Source organism: Labrus bergylta, chromosome 3, assembly GCF_963930695.1.
Source record: "Labrus bergylta chromosome 3, fLabBer1.1, whole genome shotgun sequence".
NCBI lineage: Eukaryota > Metazoa > Chordata > Actinopteri > Labriformes > Labridae > Labrus > Labrus bergylta.
Window position 1 is genome coordinate 34,449,308 of NC_089197.1, and position 13,418 is coordinate 34,462,725.

Consider the following 13,418-nt stretch of genomic DNA (forward strand, 5'->3'; position numbering starts at 1 on the left):
TTGATATGGCAGAGACAGTTCCAGGACCAGATATTAGTCTCGACTGTTTTTCTCCAATCAACCTTTCAGAGCTATATTCCATTTTTTCTGCGTCGAAACTGTCAACCTGTCTTTTGGACCCAATCCCAACCAAACTGTTTAAGGAAGTCTTTCCCTTAGTTAGCAACTCTATATTAGTTATGATCAATTCGTCTTTACTGGCAGGCTATGTACCCCAGGCATTTAAAGTAGCGGTAATCAAACCTCTACTTAAAAAGCCTACTCTAGATTCAGGAACTCTAGCTAACTATAGGCCTATATCCAACCTTCCTTTTATCTCGAAGATCCTGGAGAAGGTGGTAGCTGTGTGACTTTCTCCATGACAACAGTTTATTTGAGGAGTTTCAGTCAGGATTTAGAGTCCACCATAGCACTGAGACTGCACTAGTTAAAGTTACAAACGATCTACTTCTAGCTTCAGACAGGGGACTTCTCTCTGTGCTCATCTTGTTAGATCTTAGTTCTGCTTTTGACACCATTGACCATCGGATCCTGTTGTACAGACTGGAGCATTTGCTTGGAATTACAGGGACTGCTTTAAGTTGGTTTGAATCCTACTTCAGATCGATTTCAGTTTGTACATGTGATCCTCTATGCACACTAAAGTTTGCCATGGAGTCCCACAAGGTTCAGTGCTTGGACCAATTCTCTTTACATTATATATGCTTCCTCTGGGAAATATTATGAGGAAACACTCCATACAGTTTCACTGTTATGCAGATGATACTCAGCTCTATGTATCAGTTATGTCAGCTAGAAACGTGCCTTAAGGACGTTAGGACCTGGATGACCAGAAATGTTTTGCTATTTAACTCAGACAAGGCTGAAGTTATTGTGCTAGGCCCTAAGAACCTCAAAGAGACTTTTTCTAGTGATTTGACTGTCCTTAGTGACATCAGCCTGGCATCTAGCACCACTGTTAGGAATCTAGGAGTTCTATTTGATCAAGATATGTCTTTTAGCTCTCACATCAGGCAAGTTTCAAGAACAGCCTATTTTCACCTTCGTAATATATCCAAGATCAGGAATATCCTGTCGCAAAATGATGCAGAAAAACTAGTTCATGCATTTGTTACCTCCAGATTGGATTATTGTAACTCTCTTTTGTCAGGGTGCTCTGGCAAGTCTCCAAAGACTCTTCAACTGGTCCAGAATGCTGCAGCTCGTGTACTGACCAGAACCAGGAAAAGGGACCACATTACTCCTGTCTTGGCTTCTCTGCACTGGCTCCCTATACAGTCTAGAATAGAATTCAAGATCCTTCTTCTCACTTACAAAGCTCTAAATGGCCAGGCACCATCTTATCTTAAGGAGCTACTAGTGCCGTACTGTCCCTCGAGAGCGTTGCGGTCCCGGAGTGCAGGCCTGCTGGTGGTACCTAGAGTTTTTCAGGAGTTTTTTGCAAGTGTGAAAGCACTAATACAGTATGAAGTAGGGGTGGGAAAATGATCTATTCACCCCAGTATTAGATCCCTTTTTTCTTTGGATCAAATCGTGACATCCGTTTACAGAAAAAAATACATGCCTTGTTCTTTTAGAAGCCTGATTCTTTCAGGTTATCACTCTGTGTCATCCCCATCAGTCTCTCTTAACCAGCTAATTAAAAAGGAAGACTTTTTAATGAGGAGAATAGCCATCTGTTTTTGTAAAGAAGATGACCAGTGGAGAGTCATACTGTCTCACTTCTGTGTGCAACTAAGATAGCAGTAATGTGTGAATAGTGTGAAGCAGGGGTGGAAAGAGAACTCAAATATTGTTCTATAGTAGTATAAAAGTATGGTTCATTTGATGACACTTTAAGTAAAAGTAAAATGATCAATCTATGAATCTACTCAAAGAAAAGTCAAATGACAAATAGGATGTGATCTCTCCTTTCTGTGAAGCGCAAAAAAAGGACAAGAGGGTATGAATCTCAATGGCTTAATTAAGTTAAAGCGTTTAAATTAAAACCTTTACATACATATCACATAAACTGCATTGCAACAGCAGATGTTGGATGTAATGTGGAATCATATATCTACGCTCCACAGCATTTAAATGGAAATCATCAGGAAGATCAGACCTTACCTGTCAGAACATGCTACACAGCTCCTGGTACAGGCTCTTGTGATATCACACATCAGCTATTGCAACTTTCTACTGGCAGATCTCTTCTAATTCTTTGTATTCCTTTATCTCCAGTACATCTCTTCTTTTATTTCAGAGAATATCTTTTGGTCTATATATTTTATTTTTATAATGAAACTTTTGTAATACGTTACAATTATTCTTTTGTTTCAACATTTTCACTTTTATAACACACAATCAAACTTTCTTTCTACATATTACATATTCCAACTTTCTATTGTATACGCAAACTGGATTTGACAACATTAGAATGCTTGTGTAAGAGTTGGGTGTGTGTGTGTGTGTCTGTGTCTGTGTCTGTGTCTGTTTCTGTGTGTGTGTGTGTGTGTGCGTGCGTGTGCGTGTGCGTGTGCGTGTGTGTGTGCGCGCGCGCGTGCATGTGTGCGTGCGTGTGTGTTGAGGGTCTTTGTCTGCTGCTGGTTGAGCTGGCGCTGGCAGGCCTGTGGGAAAGGATTAGACTTTTCACGCCTTTTCCTCCACACTGAAGCCCCATCAAAGACATTCCTTGCATAACAAATCATTGAGGACTGTCACACACACGCAGACACACACACGCATGTACACAATTACTCATGTTAATCATTAGCTAGACAATAACTTTGGGGATTCAGGCAGAACTTTCTTGTTCTCTCTGCTGCAGGAAATTAGCAGAACTTACAGGTTGAAACATTTGTTGCAGTTAAAGCCACCTAGTGCTGTGTTATTGTGTTTGTGTGTGTGTGTGTGTGTGTGTGTGTGTGTGTGTGTGTGTGTGTGTGTGTGTGTGTGTGTGTGTGTGTGTGTGTTTGTGTGTGTGTGTGTCTGTGTGTGTGTCTGTGTGTGTGTGTGTGTGTGTGTGTGTGTGTGTGTGTGTGTGTGTGTGTGTGTGTTTGTGTGTGTGTGTGTCTGTGTGTGTGTGTGTGCATGCATGTATTGATTATGAAGCTTTGTCTGTTAAAGGGCCTTTTTAAAATCACAGCATGTGGTTCTTTAAATAATGTAACATTAAAGTAATCAGATGTAGGAGTAGATGTATAAACTAGCAGAAAATAGAAATACCAAAACTGTTCTAAAATACGATGTAAATGTACTTAACTATAATTATTAATTAATTATTATTTTAATTATCTTAATTATTTTCCCCGCTGGTTAACCTCCATAAAGCTTCTCTCTCTCTCTCTTTGATAATTTCAGTGATGATGGTGATGTTGTTCAGGGAGGTAAAGTTCAGCTGTGGGAGGCAGGTAAAAATGGAAAGTCTGATGATGATGACAGCAACATGAGGATTGTTGTCATGACAATTATTGCTTATAACAGTCGTAGATTTAATGATAATTTAGTCAGAGTGCTGTGTAAGATTGTGTCAGTTCAGCCAGGCATGTTCACTCAGTTGTACAAATGTGTTGGTGGAATGACATCTCACACTGTACGACTGATTTGTTAACGACACACAACCAAAGCTCATGATTTGTGCTCACACTGTATGTCCAGATGTCATGGGTTCTCACACTGTACGGGTAAAATCAGGACCGAGCATTGACGACTGTCAATAAGGTTTCCTTTGAAAACTCCCAGAGACAGAAAGTGAAAGCATATCTTTGTGTATTTCAGTTGACCCATATGGACGGCTCAAACACAAACACAGTCAACAACACTCTCCGTTACACACACACACACACACACACACACACACACACACACACACACACACACACACACACACACACCCCAAGATGTTACGCCCCACCCTAAGGCGGCCCTGTGGGGTTAACAACAACCCACAACTCTGACTCAATAAAGCACATAAAACACCTTAGTTAGGTGAAACATTAACTTAGTGTCAGTGATGTCACCCATTGGTTACTAAAGGGGAGTTTTGAAGCCCAAATGCGGTGGCCATATTGGAAATGCTGATGCAAAGTTAAATCAATGCAAATATACATTTTGATTTCGGCTTTTTTGAGGATGTTGAAGACGCTTAGAGCCAAAATGTGATCATTGTTTTTTTTACCATCATAATTAAGAAGAATGAGGTAAATAAAGTCAATATTGAACTGTGACGGTGGAGTGTGCTGGCTTTGCACTTCAAAGTGTTTCACTCATTACTTACAAACTGAAAGTAAGACAGAACAAAACTTTAACATTAATAGCTTACAAGAGAGAAAATGAAATTTGTTTTAAATTGTTTTATTGCTGCATTCAACGACACGGTAATAATGCACCAAGCAATAGATGCCACGTTTGTAGTCCATCATCCGTCGATTGTAGTTTTTACACAGCAGTGCCATCTGCAACATCCTCTACTGTGTTTCTCTTTTAATGTTCTCTTATTCAAACCTTTCCTTTAAACAGAGACGTTTTTCATCAAATTAAAGTAAAAGTGAAAAGGAAAGGACTTAGGGGGGTAAATTTTTGTACTTGGAAGAAAGGAAGAAAACAGATCATAGTTGTACGTGTTGTATTTTCCCCAATAGCACAGCATTAAAGACAGCATATTGAAAACATACCATAACTTTCTGGCAAACTAGAAACAATCAAAGAGGTGGAGCTGAGGTGACCTTTATCCTCCTGTCAAACAGCTACAACACACCTGCCCTTCAGTCTGCTCTGTGCATCTTATAATGAATAACTCTTATCCTTCATAAAATCAAAAACACTGTGTGCTGATAGAGAAATGAGCTCCTCAGACCTAATTTGTTTTTTGTTAACATGTTTATTTCTGCTGTTAAAAAGTGCTTGAATAGGTGCGTAAGTGTCTTCAGGGACTTTTGCAGACGCACTCAAGAGGACACGAGGGACTGTAGTTTTTATGCGCTTCATTCTTTAACATGGAAACTTTCTGAATCCTTATTATCTGTGTCTGTTAAAGGGATACTTCACCCATTTGCATTAAGCTTTGTATCATTAGAAACCAGGTAGTATTTTTGAATGGTCGTGCATCCCGCCCTCATTTCTTTTCTGCAAAGGAGGTGGCGATGATGCAAAAATCTTAATTTTGCGTCATCGGAAGCTCCTTTGTTTAGAGGGGGTGAAACTACATCTCTACTTCTTCATGTTTTCAACCCGCCCATGATGGGGGGACACACACACACTGAAGCTACAGACCAATCACAGATCAGTGGGTGGGAACTCACTCCCAGAATCAAACTCAACATCTGCCATCTTGCTTGGAAGCTGCTAACAGGCTCTATGGAGAAAGTTTAGAATAACTTAAGTATGATCAAAATATGTTTCAACTTCAAACTGATGTGGATGAAGGGGATTTTGTGCTCTAATCGGATGTTTGTGGCTATCTCTACGAGCCGCAATAGAGCGACGAGGCGGTGGCTATAATAATAATGTATACTTGACTGATCCTGTGAGGGGAAATTTGTTTTTACACTCTGTCTAGTTAACAAGCTACACAAACATTGGCTGAAATACACACACAGGATCCTATGGACATGCACTAATGGAGAGGTCTCAGAGTGAGGGGGCTGCCTGCAGTGGGTGCTCTGAGCTGGTGGGGGGGTTAGGTGCCTTGCTCAAGGGCACCTCTGCAGCACTCAGGAAGTGGACTGGCACCTCTCCAGCTACCAGGCCAATTTCTGGACCTGGTCTGTGCCAGGGCTTGAACCAGTGACCCTCTGATTCCCAACCCAAGTCCCTACAGACTGAGCTACTGCCGCCCAGCTGAGGCATAGACCTGCCTGTCGCCGGCGGTGAGGACGAGGAGCATCGACACTTGCACTGCTACGATGTTACATCAGCGGCTTATGTGTGGGTGGTATGGTATGACTAGTTACTTCTGGTGGACACACCTACAGTCACACACCATCAGTGTGTGAATGTGTAGGTGTGACATGCGGTGTAAAAGCATGTTGAGTAGTCAGAAGACTAAAGGCACTATACAACTAAACGTATGTGTGTGTTTGTGTGGTTGGTTGCATGTTCAATATGTTTTTGTAGGTTTTTTTTATTTGCTTGTCTTTCTCTATTTGATTGCAAACTGCTCGTGCTGATTGGTTAGTCTGTATCACCCAAATCAGCTTCAAATGAACCCACTTTTTCCAAAACTTCTTTTAACCATAATGTTCTCAGCAGCAAAAATAAAGTAGAAGTCATTGAAAGGACAGACACACAGTTTTCATCTAATTCATGTTTTTATTGTGTAGTCGACACAGATATGAACACACCGTTTGTCCCAGTCGACACTTTAGTGTGTGGAATGATTCGTAAAAACAAAACAAGATTCTATGGCTTACTGAACACTGAATCTATGTACAACTCAACTCACTGACAGTTTGATAAATGGAGCAAAAAAGCGTTTTTTGTCTTTTATAAATATAAAAAGGGGGGGTGGGGGAGAAGGCCACTATGGGCCTAAAGGGGGGATAAAGTCTCTTTCAGCGAGACAGTTTAACACTCAACAGAGTTATACAGATCCCATTTTCTGTTATGGCACCGTTATCACATCGTCCGCCCTCCTAACAGAGCCACCACGTAGAATCAAACAAGAACTCCACAAGTAAAGACTACAAATCAGAGATCGATCTGGACTGTCACATGAGGTATTGTGGATCAAAAGCATTTTCTGTACATTGTCTCTTTTTCCTTTTTTTTTTGGAATAATTCTGAAAATCATTAAAAGTAATTAATAACAAAAAAAAAATAGAGTCTACATATAAATGAGGATGTCAATAACACAATTTTCTATGAGAAAATTCAACCCTAAAATGGCAGTATATTGACACGTATAAAAAAAAGTAGCAGCAAACAACAAGAGAAAAGCATCATTTTTAATCTTTTCTGTCTCATTTTTGTCTTTTTTTTTTCAAAAACACGTAGCTGGGATTTATTTCTATAGCAGCGGAATACAAGGAGTGTTTTTATCTCCTACTCTCTATCCTTAATGTACAATCAGAAACCTACGTCACAGGGCTCCTGCACAGCCGGATTTTTAGAGTCATCTATCCATCTTCTCTTCCCTCGCACAGGAACCCTGACTTCAACTCTACAGCATTAAGACACACCTCCCTGTTGAGCCTTCACCCTTTTTTGCCTCGTTTGCTGTCTTTTCAGCTTTGCTCTCCTCTTTTCTTTAGTCACTTTCCCCCCATGAAACGCAGCCCCCCCTCCCCCCCTTTTGTGCAAAAATCATTTCAATAGTCTCAACACACTTGTCGAGTGTTTCAGATGGAGAGGAGCTGTCCTGCTGATTCAGACCGGCTTTAGTTTGACAAATGTTTCTGGACGACAGGGGGAGAGGAAAGCACGCTAGAAAAATAAATAATACTATGTAAAAAAATGAAGTATTATTTTGAGCTATGAAAAACAATACTTCTTTTTACTTTTGGATCTGCACACTACAGGGATGTACGAGCAGCTCTGCCTGTTTGAAACACCTGTTGAACTAAAAGCTGGACCTGTGAGGCAGCGTCAGCAGAACAGCGGCTCTGTGAGCGTCACGGCACGTCGAGCAGCATTCAGTCTGAACGTTTTGTTTTTTTTCCCATTCTGGTCACCTCTTCTGTCCCATCAGATGATCAGCTCAAAGCGAGATGCAACCTCTCCACCAGAAAAACACTCCTGCCCAAGGCCCCGCCCCCACAGCCCCAACCACTCCTTTTATATGTTGTTTTTAAAAACTTTTTTTAAGACGGCCAGCAGCGCTGACCAAAAAGTGCTTTTTTTTTTTTTTTTTTTTTTTTTTTTTTTTAGCAAACAAGTTGGAATGGTCAAAATAGGAAGAGAAGGAAACAATTAAAAGTGTAGGGCTTGGCGATAAAAATGATCTCCGTTATAACAAGATACATAGTTCAGAGCTCGAGAAAAACAACCCAAATCACTGGAAAAGGGCTTCCGTACAAAAACGGGGTCTAAATGTGATCGAGCTGATTTTATTGAATGATATTGATGTGTGTTGTTTACTCGAGGCTTCGGTTCATTGATATCATGAGACTCTTCAGAGATCATAATAAGAAGTGGATGAGTTCCACACATCGCCCAGCCCCTCTGGCGGCCCAGTGGAGTGCTCTGCTTGTTTGTGCAACGATTTGATTTCATGAAACAAGCCCGGCACGTCGTTCCAGAACAGCTTTTCACACTTTAAGCAGAGGGAGAGGTCTCAGACTAACAGAACGGAAGGTCTAACATGAGAGATAATAAAGTGACTAAAACTGAAGCAAAGCTGGGATACAACGAGTGTGTCAAGACGTCGGGAGCTCGGTCAGGCAGTGGAAACACAACAGAAGTGAAACAAGAGTAAGAAGCTCTTTTTCCTGTAATAAGAGTCAGACATGGACAGACTGCAGAGACCTCCTGCACACGCTCAGTAGGTGTGTGAGTGAAGGCCAGTGGAGTCTGTGGATTTAAAGATTCCCACTTTAAAACACTGTCAGAGGAGAAGTCTGCCGTGTGGCTCCAGCCCACACAGCTCATGGACTCTCTCTCTCTCTCTCTTATACATTTCTGTACTTTCTTTTCCCGCTATTGGAGGGGGGGTGCTGGCAGGAATTAGAACTTTGGGTTTAGTTGCAGGGCGAGCAAGAGGCGGGGGGGGGGGGGGCGCTATGTCCCATCTTGTTGGCTGTAGCTGACGTGTGAGTGACATGTCAGCCATGATGGCAGGAGGAGGAGGAGGAGGAGGCTGAGTTCATATGAGGCACCCTCCCTTCCCTTAAAACCCCCTCAAGTGGGCAGCGTTCCCTCAAATCATCAGGTTCACAGAGCGACGCGGCTCTTTCCATCATTCAGATGTTGATGTCTCTGACGTCTGTGGGGGTGCAGGACAGGTCCACGTCCTCGTCCACTCGCTTGCTCTCCGTGCTGCCGGCGTGCTGTTGAGCCTGCCGCAGGCTGGACTCCAGCAGAGACTCGATCTGCTCCTGACAGGCTCGCAGGCAGTCCTGTGAGAGAGACAAGAGCGACAATGAGCGACACATCCCTCCTGCACACACACACACATACAGGCATGAGCTGAACTATAGCTGTGTTTCTTACCGGGTCACTGCGGATGACCTGTGACAGGAAGTTGGTGAGGTTCTGGGAGGACAAGGAGGCGTTTTGACTCTTTAGGTAGAGTCCCTGAACCGCCGCCACCACGCTGCCCGCCGCCACCATGGACGGAGGACTGGCAATGAAGTTAACGTCTGTGGGAAACAACCAGAGCTGAGTTACACACATGACATCTACAGCACAGTCACTCTGATTGAAATCTTAATCGTCCACAGTGCATGTTGGGTCTTCATTTCTTAGACTATTAATTAAGTTATGACATGATGTCATAAAACAAAGAAGCCTCTGTTTCCTGTGCACAAAGAATAAAGGCTTTTACTATAAAAACAGGATGAAGCAGAAAATAAAATCTGTTTCACAAAGTCAACATTAAAGCTAACTTGAATTCTAAACTCTGGTTCTGTTCTGAGTGACAGATGAACTGCCCAGGATTCTGACAGAAATATCAGTCTTTTTTTTTTGCTCTAATCCAGAGAAGAAGGAGGAGACGCGTCCCACCTGTTGCACACAAAGCCACGAAGGTCTGCGCGTGTTTCCGGAGGATCTGCTTGGTGGACGGGTGGATCTCCAGCTTGGACAGGAAGTGCTCGATGAAGTCGTGAGGCGTGACTGAAGCCAGGTCCCACTTGAGTTTGTTGAGAACCAGCAGCTCCATTTGCTGAAGAGGGGAGCAGAGGCAGAGCGGTGAGTCAAGAGTACAGAAACATGACCTCCTGAACACTGCAGTCATTTTACTACTGTTTTATAACACACTTATACTCTTACAATAATACTGTGTCGTGTCTTTGTTCTTTCTATCCTTATTTGATCAACGTTGATCCACTTTATATCATCGCTTGAATTACACTTATCTTATCTCAGGTCATTCTGATTCCCTGAAGAGGATTAGGTATACAAAAAAAGTGTTCCTCATGTAGTTGGATTTACTGTTTACTTAACGACCTATGCGTACACTAATTCATTGGTTCCCAGATTGGGGTCTGGACCCCCCTAGGGGGCGCCAGAACTCTTGGAGGGGAGGGGGTGGGGGGTAAAGGCTTTGTCTACTCTGAGGTGGTCAAAATGTGCTCCTATAAACTGAAATCCTGATTGCACACTTATTAAGTAATTTATATAAAGGTCATTTATTCTGTATGGATTTTATCAATAAAAACTATTAAGGGGGCTCCAAGGAACACATTGGAAACAACCGCACTCAGTGTCAGTTGTTTTAGTTCTGCATTTTTACAAAATATTATCGAAACTTCAGCCAAGTTGAGTGCAACATTATAGTCACAGAAGAAGCATTTTGAAGTTCTTGTTACATTTTGATGAACCGCCACAGCGCTGTGGAGAATGTTCTGATTTACAGTTTTTTCTCCTTAAGATAAAATAAAACCATCAAATGCTCCTTGACGGGTTTTTTCAAATGTTAAATACATTTTAAAAGGACCGATTCCAAGCGCATTAGTTATATCTTTGAATTTGATCAAAGAATTCATTTGTTTTCCTGATCATGCAGACCTGATTAGACAGAGTGTGTGCCTGGACTCGGTTATGTATTTCCTTCAGATATGCCCTTTGGCCGCTAGGTGTCGCTGTGACTCGGTGTTTTCTTGGCAGTCACTGAAACCATTCATGAAATGAGAGAGGCCTGCAGTCACCATGAGAGAGTCACAGGCTGCCATTCAGCCTCAGAGCTGCTCTGCTCGTTTGTTTACACCTCCGAACACGCTGATTTATCTACTTATAGAATTAATTGATTTGTTACATATATAGCCTAATAATAATAATAAAGTTTTTTATTTTTTTTTCTAAAAGTGAGCTCCTAACTCTGCTCAAGCGCTCTGTGCAGCTGCTCCGGTAATGTACGTGTGTTATATAACATGATGAAGTGAATTACCAGCAGCTCTCCGGGCTGCACCGAGTTGTCGGTGTAGATGCAGAGTTTCTCCGCAGTCAGAGGAACAGTCTCCTTCATCTTGGATGCTAGAAACATGCACGTGGCTCCCAGCAGCTGCAGCCTCGTTTTCCTGGTGGCCTCCACCGATAAAAATCTGTCCAAATAGTTCATAGCCAGCGGAAACACCTCCTCCTCACACTTCTGCTCCTCGCACACCTGAGAGGTGAGAAAAAGCACTTAAAGTCAGCACAATCTCAATCCAGTGAATGCTAAATACACTCCTCCTAACACACCGAGCATCCTGTTCGTTTGAGTTAAAAACATCATCTACAAAACAAACTATGTAATACACATTTAATTTGAACCGAAAACAAACTGATCTTCTCATGAGACTGCAGCAGATGAGAAAACAGCGAGAATGAGTTTGCAGTCAGTTCTGACGGAGACACAAAGGTGGCGTCCATGCAAGTTTCACTCTAATTTCAACTTCGTCATCTTTTCAAAAAACATTTAAAAATATAAAAAAATTATCAGCGCGCTTGAAATCAGCATGAAAATGATCCTCGTCGATTCCCTGATCGGATGAAAGTCAAATGTGTCGAATTGTGACGCGTGTGGATTTTATAAAAATCATTTCTCACACGGAGGTGTTTTTCACGTGCTGTCCTCAGCTCTCCGATGCACGGGTTTAAAAATTAATAAAAAATATAAAGATCGAAAGAAATCAACTCAAAAGTACATGTAAATATCGGGAATTATCTACTTTATCAAACCCGACAGTGAAAATGGATTTTGTACTTTAACATTTTTATAAAATCTCCCTTTTCCCGGCGCGAGCCCCTCGGGCGGTGGAGCCTCTTCTCCGCTGAAAGCAGCCGAACCGGCCACAGCCCAAAGAACCGAACCCACCGATTAGAAAGAAGCATTTCTGCCACTTTGAACACACTCACTGTCATTGTTGGTGCTGTTTTAGATTTTTTACGAGATTAAAATCCTCCTCCATGCGCGACAACAAAGATGGCGCGTAATAGCCTACTGGCACGGGCCCGGACTGCATACGTGTACATTGCTTTTATTTGGGAATATTTCCCCCAGGTTTACACATATCACAAGCTTCTAGAATATAAAGATGATAAGAAATATAGTGTCACTGAAGATTTTGATAAGGAGAGCAGGCTGGAGACCTAGATCTCCTCTGACGGCCCGGAGGACCACCCAGAACTCAACGAGGACATACTTTTCACAGTGTTTATGTAACATAACACACACTGAGCCTCAAACACACTCACATTCATCTCTAATGTGTTAGATCAGCTCTGTTCACACACACACACACACACACACACACACACACACATAGGCTACACACTCACACACAGCAGAAGGTCAGCTCACACACACACAAAGTTCAGTGAAGTACCTCTAACATCCAGGTGGCGACGATCTTCCTCATTTTGGGAACTATTTCCTTCTGCACGCACTTGAAGTAGTTTGGAGACGGCAGGTAGTTCTCCTCGGCGCGCAGCAGGGTGTGCAGGACCCGGTCCGTGAGCAGGTTCACGTCCTGGTAAGCTCTCCGGATGGAGTCCACCTCGCAACAAAGCAGCTGGTCCTCCATAATAAAGGTTATTCTGAATATAAATAATAATGTGTTGGATATACAGTGCGGGTCTGTGCGGGGCAGGCTGTCGCTCCTCTGTGGGGTTAAATCACGCTCTTGTTGCGGGGCTGCTGCGTGCTGCTGCTGCGTGCTGCTGCTCCTCCGGTGTGCGCGAGCCCTCTGAAGCTCAGAGCGCTTTCCCCCGCGAGACAAAAACTCCTGCCTCGCGCCCGGCTATAGCGCGCACACGTAACACACACTGCGTCCATCTGCGTGCGCGCTGCTGACGAAGGAGGAGGAGGGTGAGCGCAATGACGTCAGCTGTTGTTAAGAGGGGGGGTGAGGGAGGGAGTGAGTGGGGGGGGATCAAAGAGACAAGCAGTCTGCGAGGAAGGGATTCTATTATATACACATCTATAAGTTCAGTCAGGGCCCCTCCTCCTATAGCCGCCGAGCTTCTGAGGTGGAAGGGGGGGGGGGGGGGGGGGGGGGTTGGTGGCTGTGGTGGGAGGTCCGGGGCTCCGGCTGGGAGACTTCTGTCTGTCCTGGGGGGCGGGGGAGGAGCGCGGAGCGGCCGGTAGGGGGCGGTATGGACTCACCCCCCCTTCCTCTTGCTTCTGTGAGAGTGACTAAGAGAAGCTGTGAGGACATGAGGGGAGCACATGCACATGGACAACAAGCTGTTCACAATAACACAGCATACTCTTTATTTTAGATCAGAACAACAACATAATATAGACATAATAATCACCCACATGTATCATCTAACTCATCTGTACTCTGTTAGATAAGAAA

The 13,418-nt window shown here is 43.2% G+C and overlaps 1 protein-coding gene across 1 annotated transcript; it reads right to left on the minus strand.

The window, feature by feature from the left end:
- Positions 1 to 6,268: 6,268 nt before the first annotated feature.
- On the minus strand, positions 6,269 to 12,853 carry ccnd1 (cyclin D1). Its single transcript, XM_020631513.3, has 5 exons — positions 12,444 to 12,853; positions 11,024 to 11,239; positions 9,640 to 9,799; positions 9,127 to 9,275; positions 6,269 to 9,032 (listed from the first exon to the last, which is right to left on the minus strand). The coding sequence occupies exons 1-5, from the start codon at positions 12,639 to 12,641 to the stop codon at positions 8,877 to 8,879; spliced, it is 879 nt and encodes a 292-aa protein (XP_020487169.1). The 5' UTR covers positions 12,642 to 12,853; the 3' UTR covers positions 6,269 to 8,876.
- Between the last annotated feature and the right edge of the window lie 565 nt (positions 12,854 to 13,418).

Coding starts and splice junctions, on each gene's coding strand:
- ccnd1 (XM_020631513.3), bottom strand. CDS start 12,641: ATGGAGGACCAGCTGCTTTGTTGCGAGGTGGACTCCATCCGGAGAGCT. Junction 9,800..11,023: donor TGCAGCCCGGAGAGCTGCTG/GTAATTCACTTC, acceptor TCCCCTCTTCAG/CAAATGGAGCTGCTGGTTCT. Junction 9,033..9,126: donor AGGTCATCCGCAGTGACCCG/GTAAGAAACACA, acceptor TCTCTCTCACAG/GACTGCCTGCGAGCCTGTCA.